Genomic DNA, 21,376 nt, shown 5'->3' with positions numbered 1-21,376 from the left:
CTGGACCACGTTGGATGAGCTTCAAGCCATGCTGGAGCATATGGATGAACCTTGAGCCATGCTGGACCATACTGGATGAGCCTCAGGCTAAACTGGACCATGTCCGATGAGCCTTGGACTAACTTGGACCACACTGGATGAGCTTCAAGCCATGCTGGACCATGTCAGGTGAGCCTTGGACTAACTTGGCCCATGTTGGATGAGCTTAGGCGTGCTGGACCACGTTGGACGAGCTTCAAGCCATGGTGGACCACGTTGGATGAACCTCAGAGCAACCTGGACCATGTTGGATGAGCTTCAAGCAATACTGGACCACGTTGGATGAGCCCTGGGCCACGCTGGACCATGTCAGATGAGCCTTAAGCCATGCTGGACCATGGTGGATGAGCCTTGGACTAACTTGGGCCATGTTGGATGAGCTTCAAGCCATGCTGGACCACGGTGGATGACCCTCAGGCTACCTTGGACCACGTTGGATGAGCCTTAAGCCATGCTGGACCACACTGGATGAGCCTTGGACTAGCTTGGACCATGTTGGATGAGCCTTAGCCGTGCTAGGCCATGTTGGATGAGCTTCAAGCCATGCTGGACCACGGTGGATGAGCCTTGGGCCATGCTGGACCATGTCAGATGAGCCTTGGGCTCACCTGGACCATGTTGGATGAGCTTCAAGCCATACTGGACCACGGTGGATGACCCTCAGGCTACCTTGGACCATGTTGGATGAGCCTTAGCCGTGCTAGGCCATGTTGGATGAGCTTCAAGCCATGCTGGACCACGTTGGATGAGCCTTGGGCCATGCTGGACCATGTCAGATGAGCCTTGGGCTCACCTGGACCATGTTGGATGAGCTTCAAGCCATGCTGGACCACGTTGGATGAACCTTGAGCCACGCTGCAGCATGCTGGATGAGCCTCGGGCTGCACTGACCAAACCTAGGGCCGCGGCGGACCACGCTGGACGAGCCTCACGTCCCACGGGACAACCCTCAGCCCCCGCCGGACGAGCCTCGGGCTGCACCACAGCGCGTCTGACCAGCCCTGGACCACGCCGGGCAAGCCGGGGCCGTGCCGGATGAGCCGTGGACCACACAGGATGAGCTCCAGCCGACATCCCGGGGAATGCCAGGGGGGGTTGGCGGCGCCGGGGCCGAGCCGCAAAGTCCAGGGGCAGCTGGAGAAATGTCCGATCCGCCCAGCGCCCCCGCCACGGGGGGTCCACCGGCTCAGCCCCACTGTCCCGCCGGCGCCGGATCCGCTCCTCAACCCCCTACCCAAAACCAAAAGGTGGGGAAAAAAAAAAAAAAAAAAAAAAAATATCCTCCTGGAACCCCAAGTCCGGCCACCCCGGCGCGCTCCCACTGTGCCCGGCGTTGGCTTCCCCGTCTCGCCGAGCGCCCCAGCCCAAGATTTTTGCCTTTTTTTTTTTTTTTTTTCCTGGTGTTTTTTTGTTGTTGTTGTTGCTTTGTGTTTGTTCGTTTGTTTTTGTTGTCGGGTTTGTCGTTTGTTTGTTTATTTTTTTGCCCTCCCGGCGGTCAGCTCACAGCGTGTGCTGCTCCGCGTGGAGCTGAGCCGGGAGGAGCGGCTGGACGGGCGACTGCGGTGACGGCGGTGGGGTGCGGGGAGGCGAAGGTTGCGCCGTACCCGGTGTGGTGGGGAGGAACGGAGCGCCGGGGGGGGTGGCAGAAGGAGAAGCGGGGGGCGGCGCTGGGGGGCTCGAGGATGGGCCGGTTGTAGAAAAAGAAGGGGCACTGCTGGATGAAGAGTTCGATGATTGTCTGGTAGGTGCGGGGTGGCCGTCAGGGCGTCCATCGTGCTGAAATCGGGGCGCATCAAGGTGGGCCAGAAGCAGATGGAGAGGTTCTCGCTGGTCATCAGGTTCACCCGGTGGTTGTGGCTGACCCTGCGGGGGGAGAGAAGGGGGACAAGGTGACCCCCAGGTTCCTCGCTCTGATTCGGAGTATCCCCGAGCCCTCCCCCCGCATCCCAGGGATCCCGCTACCCTACTTGTTCAAGTGCCCGATGACGTATTTGAAGACCTCGTAGTTTTCCTTGGGAAATTTCCTCAGCACTTCCTTCAGCGCGTGGAGCTTCTGCTCCCGGTCGTTGATTTCTGCCGGGAGGAAAAAAAAAAAAAAAAAAAACCAAACAAAAAAACAAACGAGTCGGGGGTCTGCCCGCGGCAGAGAAACGCTCGCCAGGCACAGCAGCCGCTCCCGGCAGCATCCCCCCACGGGATCCCTCCTTTGGAGGGGAGAATTTGAGGACAAGTAGATCACGGATCACCCCCAAATGTCAAATCCCACCCCACTGGATGGGGGGGGGGGGGGGGGGCAGGATGGTACCCAGCAGCGACCCCAGCGTAGAGCATCCCCCGCCAGAAACGGGCTCGGAGGGTGCGGATTAACAAGGAGACGTGGCCACCGATGGGGTTTTCCAGGCTGGATTAACGAGACGGGCCCGCTAACGAGCTGGTAGGGTTTGGAAAGGGGTTGGGGTGGAAGGAAAATGGGGGGGACACCCCCTCCCCCCCCCCATCCACAGGGCTTACTCACTGTGGGCTTCCACCAGCTCAACCTGCATGGTGTAGGGGACCAGGGGCTCGGGCAACTCGGAGAAAAAACTCTTCATGGCACCAGCCACGGTGTTGACGGTGAAATCCTTCTCGGCCAGATCCAGCCCGTGATCTACAAGGGGAAAAAAATCTCGGGGTTACACCCCCAGGTTGGTGGTTACACCTCAAAAAAAGAGCTGAGGGGTGCGGGAAACCGATGGGGGGGGGGGGGGGGGAGTCACCCCGAAGCGGCTCCCCCCCACCCCCCCCGGCCACGGTCCCCAAACCTCCGTGAACCCCGAGAGCCAGCGTCACAAAACCGGATTAAAACGCCCCGGAAAAACGTGGGGAACGGGAAAACCCGGCGCTTGGGATGGCGCGGCGGCGGCAGGCGCCTCAGCCTTTGGCCGGGTGACAAAACCAAGGGGGTCCCCAATGTGGTTTCACCCTAAAAAATCCCTCCGGTGGCGGCAGAGGGGCGGCTGGCCGCCGGCACCCCTGGAATTTTGGGGTGGGAAAGGAGGAATTTTGACAACGGAGGTTACCCTGGTCGAACTGCCGCTGCAGGCTCTCCATCTCCGACTTGTTTCCGCTCACGCGATAAATCCCTTCGGTGCTCAGCCCTGGCGAGGGGGAAAAAAAAATTTTTTTAAAAAAAGAGAGATTTCAGCACAACGAGGGCACACGGGGAGGGGGATTTAGGGAGACACCCCCCACCCCCCCCCCCCAAAAAAAATAATAATCATTTAGAGGTGTTAAAATCCATATGTTTCATTTTTCCCTAAAGCTTGGAAGCGATGACATCCCCCACGCCCTACCCCCTCCCAGAAATCCCACTCCTCCAGGAATTTCTAGTCGAAACCCCGCCTGCGATCTCGTCCCAACGACGAGTTCGATTTATTACTATTTTTTAATTATTTTATATATATATTATATATAAAGAGAAAAACTTATCGTTCTTATTATTTTTCACCTTTTAAACCCACTGCCTTTAGCCCCGGGGTCGCGTTTACCTCCCGGCATCGCTTTGTGCCCACTTAAAAATCTTAATAATTAATTAAAATTACAGCACGCGGCAACGCCGCTGCCGCCGCCTCTTCCAGGCGAGGCGCCTTCGCCCCAAAAATATTTTAATTTTTGGATGTGCAGAGGGGATTAAAAAAAATTAAACCTTGTCTCTCCACCAAGAAAAAATAAAAACACTGCCTGGATTTTTCCAGATGGGAGACCAGGGGGGTGAAGCGGCACCAGGCTGGTTTTTTTTGGTTTTGTTTTGGTTTTTTTTTTTTGGGATGCGGCGTTCGGGAAAAACAAAAAGGAGCCGGGAAAAAGGGGAAGCACCTGCAGCACTTCCCCGCTACCCAAAGCAAAAGCCTGAGGAAAGGGGGAAAAAAAAACCAAACCAAAACAAAAACGGTTGGAAAAAAAACACCTAGAGCTTATTTTGGTGTTAATTAGGGTTGCCGGAGGCAAATTAGCCTAAAAATTAGGCTTTTGTATCCATCAGCATCATCCGTATCCATCAGCATCATCCCGTACCCATCAGCATCATCCGGAGGGAGGGAAAGGCGCGAGGTGGATCCCAAAAAGTCCCACCTGGAGCTGCGATGGGAATGGGAAAACCCCCAAAATAATAATAAAAAAGAATCCAAAAAGGAATCTGGGGGAAGTTTTCCCCTAAAAATAAATTAAAAAAAAAAAAAAAAATCAGGATGCAGGAGAAAAATCCCTGCGCGCTCCGGCCAGGGAAAAAAGCTCTTTTTTTTTTTTTTTTTCTTTTTTTTTTTTTTCCTTACCCGTTGCTTCGATGTACTCGATGCACCGCTCGATAAAAATGGGGATGGGTTTTTCGGGAGTCACGACGTTGCTCAAAGGCACCCCGAAATAGTTGCTTTCCCACGTCGTCTTGGTGATGGATGGCCGAGGTTTGGGCTTTGGTTTCTGGGGGGGATGGAGAAAAAGAAGGGGGTGAAGAAGGGGGGGGGGGGTGGTGTGAAGACCCCTGGCCCCGTTACGCTGCGGACGGAGGGGAAAAAACGCTCCTCAAAAAGATTTGGGGAAGGGTATCGGCGACCCAAACCCACCGGTCGATCCGCTTGGGAATGAGCCATAATCCTGAAAAAAATCCCACCGCTCCCCCGGCGCCCGACCGAGCCACCGGGAGAGGACGGACCCCCCAAAAGAGCAGCTGGACACCCCACCCCCCCCCCCCAAAAAAAAGCAAATTATAAATTATAAATGATCACCCCAAAGCCACGTTCCCGTCGGCAAAGCCCCCGGCGGACGGGGAGACCCCGCTCTCATCCCGGCGGAAATTTCTCCTTCGCCGGGTGTTTTGGGGAGACTTAAATCCCATTTTTTTAAAATTTTTTTTTATTATTTTTTTTAAGGGGAGACCACCCGGCTCCCCCCCACCCCCGAGTTTTCCTAATTAAGGCAAACGGAAAACGACGCTTCGGCAGTCGGAAGCAGAAGGGAAACTGAGGAAGCTCCCGGTACGGCCGCGGGAAACGAACTCCCTTTGTTTCCAGTGGAAATTAACAACGCCTCTTAATTAGCCTGATGAGTTTTGCAGCGCCAGGCGGCTCCCAGCAGGACGTCCGGGGGCAGCCCCCCGCTTCCCCTCCTCCTCCCGGACCTATAGACGCCCCCACCGGAACCTACGTGGGTCTGTAACATACGTGCCGGTAGAGACACGTATGTAACGTGGGCATGGGCCCTGTGGCGCCCGTATAACGTGTGTGCATATGGTGCCTGCAGGAATATGCACATATGTGTACAATGTGTGTAAAATGCATGTAACATGCATGTATGGGTGTGTTTGCATACGTATACGCATCTATATACGCTATATATGTGTCTGTGTGCATGCATATATGTATATAACGTGTGAGCACGCCTCTACGTACATGATCATGTGCATGTACATAAGCGTATGCACGCAGAAGTATGCATGTAGCATGCATATAACATGCAAACATGCCTCTGTGTGCATAATCATGTGCATACATGTGCACATGTGTGCATGTACATAACAGTGTGCACACAAGTATGCATATAGCATGCACATATTTGTGTTCACATGCATATGTGTACGTAAATACAATATACGTGTCTGTGCATGCATATAACATGTGAACGTGCCTCTGTGTGCATAACCATGTGCATATGGTGTGTGCATACGTGTGCTCACATGTATGTGCACGTACATAACAGTGTGCACAGAGAAGTATGCATGTATCTGCGTGCTTGTGTGCATATGTGTATGTAAATACAATATACATGTTGTCTATGTGCATGCATATAATGCGTGAGCATGTCTGTGTGTGCAAAATCGTGTGCATGTCTTGTGCATACATGTGCACACATGTGTCTACACAACCGTGTGCACGCATAAGTATGCATATAGCATGCACGTATCTGTGTGTTTGTGTGATACGTGTATGTAAATACAATATATATGCCTATGTGCATGCACATAATGCGTGAGCATGCCTGTGTGTGCATAACCGTGTGCATATGGCTTGTGCATACATGTGCACACATGTATATGTGTGCAAACATAACCACATGGACGCAGAAGTATGCATATAACATGAACGTATCTGTGTGTTTGTGTGCATATGTGTATGTAAATACAATATATATGTGTCTATGTGCATGCATATAACGCATGAACATGCCTGTGTGTGCAAACTCGTGTGCATAGTGTGTGCATATGTGCGTACACATGTGTATGTCTACATAACCGTGTGCACGCAGAAGTATTGCATATAGCATGCATCTGTGTGTTCGTGTGACATGTGTATGTAAATACAATATATATGTGTCTATGTGCATGCATAGAACAGGTGAACATGCCTGTGTGTGCATAACCATGTCCACACATGTGCACACGTGTATGTGTGTGTACATCACGGTGTGCATGCAGAAGTGTGCATGTATCTGCATGTTTGTGTGCATATATGTAAATACAATATACATGTGTCTGTGCATGCATATAACGTGTGAACATGCCTGTGTGTTCAAAATCGTGTGCATATGGCTTGTGCATACATGTGCACACATGTGTGTGTATGCAGAAGTATGCATATAGCATGCATGTATCTGTGTGTTCACATACATATGTCTATGTAAATACAATATACGTGTGTCTATGTGCATGCACATAATGTGTGAGCCTGCCAGCGTGTGCACATGGCATGTGCATACGTGTGCACACATGTATATGTGTCTACATAACCGTGTGCATGCAGAAGTATGCATATAGCATGCATGTATCTGTGTGTTTGTGTGGTATGTGTATGTAAATACAATATACATGTGTCTATGTGCATGCATGTAACGCGTGAGCATGCCTGTGTGTGCATATGGCGTGTGCATACACGTGCACACAGGTATGTGTCTACGTAACTGTGTGCACGCAGAAGTATGCGTCTAGCATGCATGTAACTGCGTGTTTGCATGCATATGTACGTAAATACAATATACATGTGTGTACGTGCATGCACATATGTAAAGCGTGACCATGCCTGTGTGTGCATATGGCATGTGCGTACACGTGCACACGTGTGCGTACATAACCATGTGCACACAGAAGTACGCGTGTAACATGCACGTACGTAGACACGCATGTGCAGACAGCGCGTCTGCGCAGATGCGTGTGTAGAAGCGCGTGGTGCCAGTGCACACGCGTGTGATACGACACGGCTAAAGAGCCGCCCAAGGGTGACGACAGCCGCCTGGGCCGCGTCCTCAGCCCACCCCGTGTCCCCTCTGGTGGGACCCTGGCGCTCGAGCCGTGGCTTTGGTCACGTTTAGCCACACGGACGGAGGATTCTCAGGCGGCGGCCGGAGGCCACGTTGGGGTTCCGGGCACGGACGGGATTTTCGGGGGAGGGGGGGTGGCCAGGATGGAGCCCTCCGAGCCCAAGCCCCGCGGGGGAAGCGGTGCAGGACGGCAAATCTGACGCCGGCAGCGCGTTTAGCGGGTGGTAAAAATAACAAAATAATAAAATAAAATCGGGGGACTCCGCGTTGAGGGAGCGGGACCGCCGTGCCAAGCACCGACGCGCCGACGGGGCAGAAAGCACCGTCCTACCTTCGTCGTCCTCCTCAGGCTGCGCAAGATGTTCCTCCTCCTGGGGTCTTCCCCGTCGGCCGTTTCGTAGGGAATAACGGCGTTATCGCCTTTATACCCTTGGGAAGTTGGGTCGTCTTCTTTTTTTCGAATGGGTCCCAGCTCGTCGTCGCTCCCGACGCTGAAACTGGTGCGGTAACTGGCGAACCTGCCCAGCCGCGTGCAGCGCGTCCGATAGAGCACGGGTTTGCTGACCGCCGAGACCTTGCGGCCCCGCTCCAGGGAGCTGGTGTCCATCTCACTGTCCGAACCGTTACCGCTGCCGTTGGACTGGGTTTTATTAATATTCCGGATGGTGATGATTTTCCCCTGGGTGCTGTCGTGAGGCACGGAGTAAATGTTTTCTTCTTCGTTTCTGGGTTTGACCACGGCGTCCATGGGATCGGCGTAGTCGGAAGGATCGAAACAGTCGGGGGCCAACCAGCTGCTCGAAGACATGGATTTCCTCTGCCCGTCCCGCTGCCCCTGCTGCTCCAAGTAGGACAGGTCCCCCTTCGTGATGTCAAAATGCACGGGGGGCTTTGGTTTCACCGGCGGAGGTACTTTGTTGTTGAGCTTGTTTTCAAAAGTGCTCATGACGGAGATGAAAGACAAGCCGTCGTTCCCCTCCAGCTCCATGGAAAGCTTCGAGTGGTCTTTGGGCAGGAGGGGGACGGAGGGGTCTTCTCGGAAAGGGCTGTAGGTGGGGGGCTCCACGTCCTCCTCCGAGTCCTGCAGGTTGGAGTTGCAGAGCGGGGAGCCCGCTCGAGGCGAGTTGAACACCTCCTCCGTCGTGCTGCAGGCCTCGGCCACGTTGTCGTACATGTGGGTGGCTTCGACGATGGTTTTTTTCTCCACCACCTCTTTAAAAAACGAGTGGAAAAGCTCCAGCTTGTGCTGGGGTTGGCTACAAGGGATGGTGGTGAACTTGCCGTCAATCTCCTGGGCGATCTCCTCTCCTTCGGTCAGCTGCTCCCGGCTCAGGTCGTTGTCCAGGATGTCTACGGAGCCGTCGGTGAGAGCCACCACCTGGATGGGGATGATGTCCTGCACCTCGCAGAGAAAAGCCCGCAGCATGGCCAAGGACGCCTTACGTTTCGCCGAATAAAAGACGATGTAGCCGTGGACCAGCCGGCTTTTCCGAATGCTAAAGGAGGAATGGTAGGAGAGGAGGGAGAGCTCCACGCGCCTCTTGTGGGGCCCGACGGAGAGCTCCAGGAGGACGGAGCTGCTGCTGCCGCCGCACGGCGAAGGTCTGTAGGTCGGGGATTGCAGGATGGGCAGGAGGATGTCGTCGGCGTTGAAGGGATCGCCGCACATCAGGCACATGACGATCCGCAGGTCGACGTCCGCCAGGTCCTTGAGGCTGGAGGTGGAGCTGACCAGGTTTAAGTTGCGTTTCGAGTCCAGCAGCCCCTTCAACACCTGGCTGATCTGCTTCTCGTTGATGTTGCGGCCGTAGCCGATGCCGGCGGCCGCCGGATCCAGAAAGACGCACTGCAGCTTGCTGGCGATCTGCTGGCCCTGCTGGATCAAGCTGTGCAGCGTCTCGCCGCTGGGATCCCCCCTCTTGTTAACCAGGATGAGCGTCAGGGGCAGGTGAACCAAGTGGTTCTCCCTCCTGCCCAGGGTCGACTCCCTGCTCTTCTCGATGCTCTCCACCACGTAGGACAGCGACTCCTTCGAGTTGTAAAGGCAGAGACAACCGTGAGGCTGGAAGGTGGGCGTCTGGAAAGAGTTAACGGGGAGCCGGACGTTGCCCTCGATCGGCCGCAGGGACAGCTCGTACATCTTACCTTCGATCACGTACTTGTCGTCGTTGGTGCACAGCGCCCGGATCTCGTTCGCCAGCTCCCGCGCCAAGCCGTCCTTGCCCAGGATCACCAGGTTGATCCTGTCGATGTTGGGATCCGCCAGCAGGTTCTTCTGGTTGCGTTCCGAGGGCCTGATGAAGCGGGAGCTGATCAGGTGCTCGATCTTGGAGTCTACGCAAACCAGGCAGCTGGGACACGTTTCCTTGGTGGGGTGGTAGACGAAGTGGATGTGCTTCAAAATCAGGGCGTCCCGCTCCGCCTGCAGCTTCTGCAGGGCTTTGAACCTCTGCTCTTCGCCCAAAACGTCCTGAATGACGCCCATTTTCTCCTTGCTGGGCTTGGCGTCCAGTTCCAGCTCGTAAAACAGCTCCGAGTACTCCAGGAGCAGCTCCTGGAACTCCTCCTTGGCCTTTTCGATGATCTGTTTTTGGTGCTTGCTGTAGATGTCCATGTAAATAGACTCCTCCAGCCACATGTAGAAATCCTCGTTCATGATGAAACTGCGCGCTTCCTCCCAGGGCTTCCCGGGCGTGATGAAGGGGGAAGTCTCCAGGTTTTCCTTGAAAGCTCTTCTCATTTCCGCCCTTTTCCTCTCGTTCCTCAGCTTTTCTAAGTGAGCTTCGTAGAGTTGCTCGGCGGGCTGGGTCTCCATCAGGTCAAAGGGAATGCGCTCGTTCTCCACGTTGTCGATGTGGCTTGTGGCGTCCCAGGGCGTCTCTTCCAGCACGATAAACCATTTCAGAAAGTCCGCCTTCGTCTCCAAGAGCTTCTCGGCTTTGACGCAGCTCAGGTGATCTATTTCATCCAGGTCCGGGATGAGGGCTTCAAAGGCCTGCGGAAGCATGGCGAGATACATCTTCCGCCGGCGCTCGATGTGCTCCTGCTTGAGGCGGTGGACGTGCTGCTGGAAGAGCTTTTTGGCTTTCTGCGTCCCTTCCAGGTAGACGTAATCCTGGTATTCCGGAGAGGATTGCATCTTGCGGCTCACGTTGGCCCACGTCTCGTTGTGGTTTTTGACGATGCGGCTGACCAGCCACTCGTACTTGTCTTTGGCGGCAGCGATCTGTTGGCTTTGCTGTTTCAAAGCCTCGAAGTAGGGGATGATTTTCGTCTTCCCCCGGCTTTTATCGATCAGCTGCACCAAAGTGCTGAAAGCCAAGTCGATGTTCACGTTGGATCGAGCCGACGTCTCCACCACCTGGAGGTTCTTTTTGCTTAAGGCAAAAGTATGTGCATCCCTAATGTACCGCTCCACGCCTTCGTCGCACTTGGTCAGGACCACCACGATGGGCTTTTTCGTTTTCGCCAGCTGATTGTAAAGGTTGGAAACGAATTTCAGCTGATCGTCAAAGTTCCTGTTCATCCCCCTGCTCACGTCGACGCAGAGGAGAAAGCCGTCCACCAGCAGCTTCCCATCCGGCATCTGTTTTTGTTCAAAGTCCTGTTCCAGCCCCAGCTGATCAGTGCAAAAGTACATGAGTTTTTCGGCCGACGCCAGTTTGGTGGCGGCAGCCCTCTTGATGTAGGGCTGGAGGGCCGTGCTGCGGTGAGGCTGGAAGGTCTGGTCGTCGATAAACTCCGTCTGCTCCACGACGTGCATTTTACATTCGACGCAGTCCTCCAGGGAACGCACAACTTCCCCCCAGTAGAGGAAATGGTCATTATTGACCACCCTTCCCCCAAAGTCACTGGTGCTGAGAACCGAAGTGTGGTCCAAGTGAAACTCATCCGCGCTGGGCCGGACAAACCGGTTGCAAAGGCAGGATTTCCCAATGCCGCACTGTCCCTTCTCCTTCTCCGTCCCGGATAATCCCACCACGCTAACGTTATAGGTGGGAATGCGAACATCTTGCTTTCTGGCCATCATCATCGTCCGCACATCCTGTCCCACTCTAACCGCTTTCCGAGAGGATCAGTGGTGCTGGTACCCGGCGTCACCCGGGAGGCTCGGCGGACGGCGGGGGGGGGAGGGTGACAGTTCCTCAAGCCAGGCAGGGCACCGGGGCGATGAAGCTCGTCGTCCTCATCCTGCGCGTCAACCAGCGGCGCTTCAGTTCTTGCTGGCCCGCGGCGTCGGACGGCCGACGTTTCCCCCTAGAAGAAAGAGAAACGGCCATCAGCGCTTCGGCAAGGGGAATCCCAACGGATCTCACGGCGCCCGTCCCGTTTTCCCACGCCTCCCGCTCCCGACGAGACGCCGGCCACCACGAAGACGCGGCGGCTGCAGCACCCGACCCAGCGCGAACCGCAGCGGGCACAGGGCTTCCTCGCTGTCGTCACCGGCGGCTTGTGGGCGCAAAACCACAAGCCAAGAGTGTCACCCAGGCGGATCAAAAGTCACGGTTTGCTCCCCAGCCGGGTGGGGAGCAAGAAAAACGGGGCAGCGGCAGAGGGAAGAGCCACGGCGGAGCGGGCTCGCTTCGTGGGCATTCCCAATCCGACACCGAAAAGAAAGCAATGGAACAAACACGTCTTTTCTTTGCCTTTTGACTTAAAAAAATCAGGCATAGCGCTGGCTTAACGCCCAACGCTGCTTCTACCGGGAGGATTACTGCGGATCGATGGGGTCTAATTGGATCAGGACAGTTTAAAACCAACCAACCAACCAAGCAAACAAAAAAAAAAAAAAGCAGAGAGATCCCACTCAAGCCTGCAAGAGGCGTCCCAAGCATCGGCCGAGACAAAGTCCTCCCAGAGGGACCAGCACCGGAGGGAGGGATGATCCCGATCAACGCTCCGATGAGACGAGGGTGATGAGATGCTGGAGCATTTGCACGTGCTCCATGGTGGGTCGTGTCCGAGGGGACGTCGGACGGGGCTCGGAGCAGCCTGGTCCGGTGGGAACCATCCCTACGGCAGGGGGTTGGGACCGGGTGGTCTCCCAAGGTCCCTCCAACCCAAACCCTTCCGTGACCCTACGAAGCAAGGCAGCGGAGATCATCTGCTTTACGATCCCAGAGCGGAAAAGTTGGGGTTTTTGTTTTTTGTTTGTTTGGTTTTTTTCACTGGGAATGAGCTCACGTGCCGATGACACCGTCGGAACCACCCCAGGAGCACGGCTTCCCACAGCATCTCCGCTTCCACGTCTGGACGATGCGGTTCTACCCGTTCCCCGGTGGGACCGAATCCTCCGACAGACAAAGGCTGCCACCAACCCATCGCTTTGCTTCCCAAACCCGACCCTCACGCTCACTCCATCCCATCCCCCCTCCCCCCCCAAAAAAATCCCTCCCTCTGGTCACCCGCGTCACCAGGTTACGGGCTCGGAATTCCACAAGGAAGCGGGGGGGGTTTGGGAAGGAAAACGAGGAGCGAAGGCGTTTTGGGAGACGATCCGTAAAAACTCGGCTCTTCCACGGATGCGTTATTTCCTGCGGGAACGGCACTTCTCGGCAGCGCGTGTCACTCCTCCAGGTGAGACTCTTGGCAGGTAAAAAGGCGTTCCCAGCCGCAACACCCGTACGATGTCAACTATGCTACCGAGCCGCTGTCAAACCCTTTAATTATGTCAACTAATTACTCATCGCTCAATTGGAAGGAACGCGGTTAACTCCCCGGGAGGCTGGCCGGGGCTTGGGGCTGCTTACACAGCTTCTGCTGTTGCTCCGTTGGGAGCGCTGCTCTTCCTCCGGTGTTTTCCCTCCATCCTCATCACTTCTTCCCAGTTTCGGGGATGCCAACCACGCCAGACCCTGGTGAGACACCAACCTGTCCTGTTTCCAGGCCATGGGATTCCCTCCCGGATCATCAATTTTGCTCACCGGTAGCGGGAAGTCCCCCGAAATGGGTCGTTGGGATTTTTTTTTTTTTTTTTTTTTTTTTTTTTTTACAAAAATCGATTTAAGCTTTGAAACATCTGGGTCCGAAACGCTTAATCTCGTGCAACAGATGGGGCAGCCTCGGTCGTGCGGCACGAGGAGGCAACTCCCCAGCCTCACCCAGCCCTCTCACAGACATAAAACCACTTTCACAATTTTCTGCAAAATAGAGGGATCCCCCCAGGCTCCGGAGCCGCTGATTTCCAAGATCGATGAGCGAAGGCAGCGACACAGCAGCAAGGTGGAGGAAGGGTCGGCGTGGAGGATCCTGCGCCGTAAATCCTTGGTGTAAAGCGGGAAATTCACTAACGAACTGCAGGAGGCGGCTGGGCAACAGCATCACCCAACGGATACCCAACAAATCTGGCGAAATTCAGGTTTTCTGTTCGTTTGGGCCCGGCGGAGAAGCTGGTTTTTTTCCCCTCTCTTCCCTGGGTAAAACCCACGGTACGCACGGTCGCAAAAGCGTTTCCACAGCCGGATTTCAGGGGCAGCAGAAGATTCCAGCAGAGGCAGCTCCTTCGGCTTTGCACCGTTGCCTTTGACCCACTCACCTTCGTTTGCACGAGCAAAAAGTTTGTTTGCCAACAAAAAGCAACAGGCTGGGACACCCCAGCGGAGTTTCCACACAAGAATTCTCGGAATTAGAGACGCAGACACCAACTCGATAAAACCCCCTGGCACCCTACGTGACTCCCGAGAGCTTCGGGGCTTCCAGGGTGGGACGCATGGTGGGATCCATCCTGACCAGCACGCGGGATCCTGCCCATTTCCACTGCGGTTTTCTGCCTGTGCTGGGGAAGCAGCTGGAGGGATCAGCCTGGCGTTGGGATAAGAACAACCGCCCCCCCAAAAAAAAAAAATTTCAGACCCCTGAGCCACAGAAAAGCTTGACGCCCACCCGGCTCGTAGATGCACTCACGTCCGCGTGTCCTCAAGCTCCGCAATTAGCTCAAGTTAACGAAGCGCCGTCCTTTCTCCTCCGCTCAGGGCATGGGAAGGGGAAAACCAGTGTCAAACTGGTGCTCACTTTCGTTTTCTCCCCTAAATCCCTGAGTCAGGAGTTACTCATTTACGCCACAAAGTCCAGCCAGAAGGACCAGGAAGAACGACCCGCTCCACTAATTGCCAGCAAAGTAGAAAGGGGGGGGGGGGGGGGTGGGGGGGGTGGAATTTAGCTCTCTTAGGAAGCTGGCAGCAGACCCAAAGAGAAGAAAAAAAAGGAAGGAAAAAAAAGAAAAAAAAGATTTTCCACCCCCAGGTACCTGAAAGCTGGTAGGACCACAGCCACCAGCGATGACAGCTCACGCAACCCCGACCCCCAGCCCTAAAACCCGGCTTTCCACCCCGGCCCCCAGCCCTCGCCGCCTGTCGGTGTTGCAAGAGCCCCACAATTAACAGTAGATTCAATTAAGCAGCTTCCCAAAGGCTATTAAACCAAAAGATAAAGCTTTTTGCGGCGCTCACCAGGACCACAAAGGCTTCGGTGGGCGCTCGCCTCCAAAATCCCCCCGGGCAGGGGGCTCGGTGCCGCCGCCGGCTGGTTTTTGGCACAATTTTTCATTTATTTAAGGGGAATGACCTCCGTCTTGAAGCTCTCCCCAGGTCGACGGGATCCTCTTTTCCTCCTCCACGGGATCCTCTTTTCCTCCTCCACGGGATCCTCTTTTCCTCCTCCACGGGATCCTCTTTTCCTCCTCCACGGGATCCTCTTTTCCTCCTCCACGGGATCCTCTTTTCCTCCTCCACGGGATCCTCTTTTCCTCCTCCACGGGATCCTCTTTTCCTCCTCCACGGGATCCTCTTTTCCTCCTCCACGGGATCCTCTTTTCCTCCTCCACGGGATCCTCTTTTCCTCCTCCACGGGATCCTCTTTTCCTCCTCCACGGGATCCTCTTTTCCTCCTCCACGGGATCCTCTTTTCCTCCTCCACGGGATCCTCTTTTCCTCCTCCACGGGATCCTCTTTTCCTCCTCGACCCGCTGCCACAGCCCGGGGCAGCGAGTGCTCCGCTCAGCGTGAAGCCAGGAGCTAAAATAACGGCACGACCAGTCTTCCCACTGGGAAATCTGACAGAATTCCAGCCGGGATGCAGAAGGTTTAAGGAGACAGGGCTCCAGCCTCACCTGCACCTCGCTTGTGGAGCCGTAAGCGGCAGGACCACAGCCCACCACGGGCCAAACCTCTCCGTCCTGCACCCACACCTCCTCCAAACTCCGTTGTTTTGAAGCAAACCGAGCGTTTCAGTATAACCAATTTCAATTAAATAAGCTAAAAGTCTAAATTAGAAGCTGGACTACGCAGAGGCAAAAAGAAACGGCAGCCCCACAGCACCTTGAGGAGATGGGGGGCATCTCCAACGCTTCGTTTCCACCAAAAAACCTCGCCGGAGCTGCCGGGTAGTGAGGTCTCCCAGCACTGCTGCTGCTCCCCGAGCCGTGTCCCTTCGGCTGGTGGTTCAGCCACGCGGCGCCGCGGCCCAGGAAAGGCAGGAGGGGATAAACACGTGGTGCAACAGCATCTCGGAAGGTTTTCCTACAAGGAAGCAGCACCCAGGAGCATCCTGCATCCCAGCAGAGCCGCATCCCGGTCCAGGATAACGCTAAGCAAAAATAAACACACCTCCGGGCTCCGACCCTTTTTCCCCAGAAACCGCGATTTATCCATCCTAAGATAAATATCCTGCAGTTATCCACGTCAAAGCGACATCCAGGGGGGAAAAAAATAAATAAAGAAATAATTAAAATCTTCATCTAAGTGCTGTTTCTTCTCCGCCAGGTATTTAAAAGCTGCCCAACGTGGCTTCGGTGCGCGGCGCCGCGTTCGTCAACTTCATAAAAGGTTTCAAAACCAATTCAGAACTTCCCAGACAAAAGGCAAAGGTCAAGTGCTATCGGGATGGGGAAAGGGCCACGCGGTGCTGCGTGAATATTAATTGTCCCCAGCCACCGGCTCCCCTCCCCCAGCCCTCACTGGTCGGCGAAGCCTCTTATGGGGCTTGTTTTGGGGTGATTTTTGGTGCGGTGGCGGCATACCCATTCCTTCCCCCCGCCCCCGACACGTAAGAAGGAGCGATGGGTGGCAAGGCACAAGCTCTCCACGCGGATTCATCCATCATCCCGGCGAAGCGCCGGAGCCTTTTTCCCTAAAAGTCAGGGGTGGGGGTCTCACAAATGAGCGGAGCATCCGTACCCCTACCCCCAAGCCATGGCCAGCTCCTCCGGCGGCATTCCCGGCAGGAAAAGGGGAAGAAAGCAGCTTTTGAGGCAAGTTGTTGGAAAAATGTGGCGTTGGGTTGAGGTGACAAGCTTGAGGAGGACGAGGACTACGGGGTGACGCGTACGCGGGAGCGTAGAGACATCTAGAAAGTCACGGAAGGGTTTGGGTTGGAGGGATCTTGGAAGACCACCCCGGTCCCCACGCCCTGCCGTAGGGATGGTTCCCACCAGAGCAGGATGCTCCGAGCCCCGTCCCCACGTCCCCTCGGACACGACCCACCACCCTCACGCAAAGAATTTCCTCCCCCTGCCGGTTTCAAGGCGCTGTGGACCCCCGGGAAATCCCCCCAACCCCCCCCCCCCCCCCCTCCTTACAAGCATCAGGAAGGGTCTGGCTCTTCCCAGCTCCTTCTCCTCCAGCCCTTGGACCACCCCCCGTGGTCCCCGCAGCAGCCCCACGCCCACCCTGCGCTGGGGACCCCAGAGCAGGATAAGACACCCCCCCTCCCTCAACCTGTAGCCCAGGAGATGCGTGGCTTTCCACGTTGTGAGCGCACGTTGCCACCTCCCATCCCCTTCGTCACCCCCCCCGGCGTCCCCAAGTCCTTCCCCACGGGGCTGCTCTGCACCCACCCACCCCCCAGCCCATGCCGGGGCTCTGCCCCTCCCCCCCAGCTGCACCACCTTGACCTTGACCTTGTGGAACCTCATGAGGTTCCTGTTGGCCAACACCTCCAGGTCCCCCAACGCCCCCAGGTCCCTCCAGGTGCAGCTCCTGAGGGCACCGATGGCACCGCTCAGCCTGGTGTTGCCTGTGGTCCCACCGCTCGGGTCACCGATGATGGTACGGACCAGTACTGGTCCCAGTACAGGCCCGAGGAACGCTGCTGGTTGCCGATCTCCATTTGGACATGGAGCCGTTGGCTGCAGGTGACACAGACGCGCCTCCATGTATACATCTCTCTATTCCTGGACCAACTGCAGCCCTTCCTGGTGTGATGCCACCAAGAGCCCCAACCACATTCAACCCAACCAAAACCAAAGACCACCAGAAACATCTCCAGAACGTGGCCGGAGCCGAGCATCCACCAAGCCCAGGCGCTCACCAGCTCTGCCAGTGGCCACCTCGCCGAGAAGGTGACCACTAACCACCAGAAACATCTCCAGAACGTGGCCAGAGCCAAGCATCCACCAAGCCCAGGCGCTCACCAGCTCTGCCAGTGGCCACCTCGCCGAGAAGGTGACCACTAACCACCAGAAACATCTCCAGAACGTGGCCGGAGCCAAGCATCCACCAAGCCCAGGCGCTCACCAGCTCTGCCAGTGGCCACCTCGCCGAGAAGGTGACCACTGATCACCCTGCCTCGCTGGCCAACAAACTCCAACCTCATTTTCAAGAAAAATAAACTGGGGCAACGTCCACACAAGGCCAAATGATGTCAACGGCATAGAGATCCCTCAGCGAAGGAGCAAAGACCAACCACCGTGTCCCAGCCAAACGCTGGTGGGCATCAACTGGGCCACGGCCAGAAGAGGACTCGTTAGGCTTCAAGCCCAGCACAAAATAAAGCCTCACCTTCCACGACGGCCACGACGTCCCGACAAAAATCGCTTTTACACGCCGAATTCCCCGACTGCAACCGCGATAAATCCGGTTTCCTTCAGAAAAACGAGGAGATCTTGCTGCCCCAACCCCTCACTCGCCCGAGTCACTCTCCAATGAGTGATGCCTTTGCCCCACGGCTCCACCACAAAGCTCAGCACGTGCCTATCCCGATTTTCCTCATTTTGCTGGAGTCGGGAGGCAGGGAGGGAAGACGCGGCCACGAGGAGGGATTGATCTCAAACGTTGTTTTATCAGACATCTTTCCACCGGGTCTTACAGCCCCACCGGACACTTCCCGGTCACCGAGGGGACCGGCTGCTCTCCCCACCGGCCCCACAAAAACCCCACCGTGGCTCGGGAGTACGCCAAGAAATTATCTCGGTGAAGCCCCACGCGAAAAGATGGACCTCTACGAGATGCTCACGATCAGCGCCGCTCCGGAGAGGACAAGCTTCCAAATCGGCATCCCAGAACCAGGTAAAACCCCAAACCTCTCCAAAAAAAATAAAAATAAAAATAAAAATAAAAATTAAAATCATCATTTCCTGACACCTCGAGACGGGCGATCCCATAAAGGAGCAAGGGAAAACCCAGCCGGTGAGCAGTACGCGGCTGGGGATACCAGGAGGGAACTGAGGTTGGCTGGGCAAGAAGGGAAAAAAAATAATAAATAAAGACTAAAGAAAAAAAAAAAGAAGAAGAGTGAAGCTCAGGCAGAGGGAGAGAAAAATCCGGAGCACAGACACCAACCCCTTCCAGACACACTGCTCCCGGAATCCCGTCCTCCGAGCTGGGATGAGGAGATGCATGAGCGCCCGAGCAAGGAAAATCCTAAAATCAGACCTTTTATGCAGCTCAGAACCGCAACAGCCTTTTTTGGGGGTTTTTTTGTTGGTTTTTTTTTTTTTAAGGTGGCAAAGGAAAAAGCAAAAGCTCCCCAAGGCTTGAAGGTGAGCGGTGCCACCCTGAAGCGTGCCCGGGGAAGAGGGACAAAGAAAGTGGATTAAAAAAACAAAAAAACAATTTAAATTTATTTTCCCAAGCGCTGTCAAAAGCCTGATGAAGCACGTTACCCTAATTAAGCTTCCCCAAATCGGGAAGGAATAAGGAAAGCAGCGGGAGCCCCGGCGCAGGAACAGGCGCCCGACTCGGCACCTTTTTTGGGTTTTTAATTTTAAAATTAAGCGGTTTTTCAAAACTGGCCGCCCCCCCCCCCCCCCTTCCCAGTCGGCGGGGCGAAAGCAGAAATCAATGAATTGAGGCCATTAAAAATTACATCACCAGCCGGCCCGAGCGCCCGTCAGGCCCCGTCTTTATCTCTGCAGATTTAAACGCCAATTACCGGCGGCTCGTGTGGATACGGCAGCTCCTGGAGGAGAAAAAAAAAAATATAATAATAATAAAAAAAAAAAAAAAATCACTATCGAGAAATCAAAGCCCCCGTTTCCGTTTAAAAAAAAAAAAAAAAACCAAAAAAAAACCCCCAAATATAAAGAATCATTGTATGAAGCTTAATCTCCTGGCGAACGCCTTCACCGTTTCCCCAGATCGCAGCCGGCGCCGTCAATTTATTACCGAATAAAAAGGCGCTTTTTTAATTGCCGGTGGGTAATCGCTACAAGGATGGATTCACTCGGAGGAGCTGGGGCAGCTGCTGGCTCTGGTTGAACCCCATTGCTTTTTTTTTGGGGGGGGGGGGGGGGCGGTCACCGCTGCCCCCGTTCCCCCCCCCCCCCCCCCAGAATACCGGAGGAACGTGGGTCGGCGGCGGCAGATTTCGGAAATGAGCCGGAAAAAATAAAAGGAGGAGTGGAAAAGGGGGGGGTCGCCAGCTGAAAAGGAGGATGCTGGAGACTGCCCCCCCCCCCCCCAAAAAAAAAAAAAAAAGCAGGGGGGACACCCTGGAAAGGCAGTGGCACCCCAAAAGCCAGCCTAGGGCTCTGCTGGCACAGGGAGGAGGTGACACTCTGTGTCCCCCCCCCCTTTTCTTTTGGGGAAGGGGTGTAGGGCTTGCCCCCCCCCCCCCCATGAGGGGACTGAGGAAGGGGGAACCCAGCTGTCCCCACTGCAGGGGAGCCACCCCCCCTCCAGGGAGCCCCCCAAATCTCCCAGCCCCTCCACAGTGGCACAAATCTGGGGCGGAGGATGATGCTGCCCACCCCCCCACCCCCCCCAAAATGGGGGGACAGGGTGATTGCACCCCCGAAGCAGGGCAGCAGCCCCCAGTCAGCGACCATCCCCCCCCCCCAAATAAAGGGGGGTGCTTGGGGCTGGGGGGCAAAGCCTCCCAAGCTGTTGAGGGGGGGGGGGGGGCTGTACTCTTCCCCTCCCCCCCCGGGGTGTCCCCTCCCTCCCCTCCCTTTCTGGTGAGAAGTCATCGATCCTTTTAGGGGGGGCTCTCCCCTCCTCCCCCCGAACTCCGGGGGGCCAAGCCCCCTTTTAAGGGGTCTCCCCCTCCCTGGCTCCCCCCCAGGCTTCCCTTGGGGGGGGGTTATCCTGCCCGTAAAGGGGGAAGGGGGGGCTCCCCCCGCAGGACCCCTCCCCTAAAAGAAGGGGAGCATCAACCTTTAAGGGCGGGGGTCTCCCCCCCAAAGGGGGGGGCTACGCTCCCAGGCCTCTCCCTGAACGGGGGACGGTCTCCCCGCCCGGGCCTCCCCATCGGGAGCGCCCCCAGACCCGGGATGAGCCCCCCCCATTCCCCACCGGGGGGGGGATGGGGGGCCCGGGCCAAGGCCCCGCTCCCCTCGCGGCCCCCCCCGCAGGGGCTGTGGGCCGGCCCGGCGGGACCGCGGCCGGCGGGGGTGGGGCGGCCCCATTGTTCCCAGCTGGGGGGGGACACACACAGATACACGGGATCGCTCCTTACCGTGGCGGCGGCGGCGGCGGCGGGCCGGGCCGGGGGCGGCAGGCGGCGGCGCCATGTCCCCCCTCGGGGCGGTGGCGGGGGGCGGCGGGCGGGGCGGGGGCGGCGGGGCCGCCGGGGCGGGCTCGGCCTGTAATGGCGGCGGCGCCTTCCTCCCCCTCCCTCCCTCCCTCCTTCCCTCCTCCTCCTCCTCCTCCTCTCCCTCCTCCTCCCCCTCCCTCCGCCTCCCCCTCCTCCCGCTCAGAACGGAGGCGGGGCGATGCGGCAGGCCGCGGGGAGGAGCCCTATGGCCGCTCCTTCTCCGCTCTCCCACTGACCACCGGGGCCCAACCCGGGAGCGGTCGGGGGGGCTTCACAGGGACAACCCCCGCCCCGGGAGCCCCGG

At 56.3% G+C, this 21,376-nt stretch overlaps 1 protein-coding gene across 1 annotated transcript; it reads right to left on the bottom strand.

Moving 5' to 3' along the window:
* Window positions 1-1,495: 1,495 nt before the first annotated feature.
* On the bottom strand, window positions 1,496-21,089 carry ARHGAP35 (Rho GTPase activating protein 35). Its single transcript, XM_055700438.1, is given in 10 exon segments — window positions 1,496-1,698; window positions 1,700-1,789; window positions 1,791-1,902; window positions 2,007-2,112; window positions 2,555-2,686; window positions 3,099-3,176; window positions 4,350-4,494; window positions 7,655-11,580; window positions 19,410-19,497; window positions 20,995-21,089. Coding segments are annotated over 8 exon segments (4,524 nt in total). The 5' UTR covers window positions 11,357-11,580; window positions 19,410-19,497; window positions 20,995-21,089; the 3' UTR covers window positions 1,496-1,539.
* Between the last annotated feature and the right edge of the window lie 287 nt (window positions 21,090-21,376).

The sequence above is a fragment of the Falco cherrug genome, unplaced genomic scaffold, assembly GCF_023634085.1.
Source record: "Falco cherrug isolate bFalChe1 unplaced genomic scaffold, bFalChe1.pri scaffold_273, whole genome shotgun sequence".
In the NCBI taxonomy this organism is placed as follows: Eukaryota; Metazoa; Chordata; class Aves; order Falconiformes; family Falconidae; genus Falco; species Falco cherrug.
The sequence above is the reverse complement of the archived record's forward strand: the minus strand, read 5'-3'. Positions and strand labels throughout refer to the sequence as shown.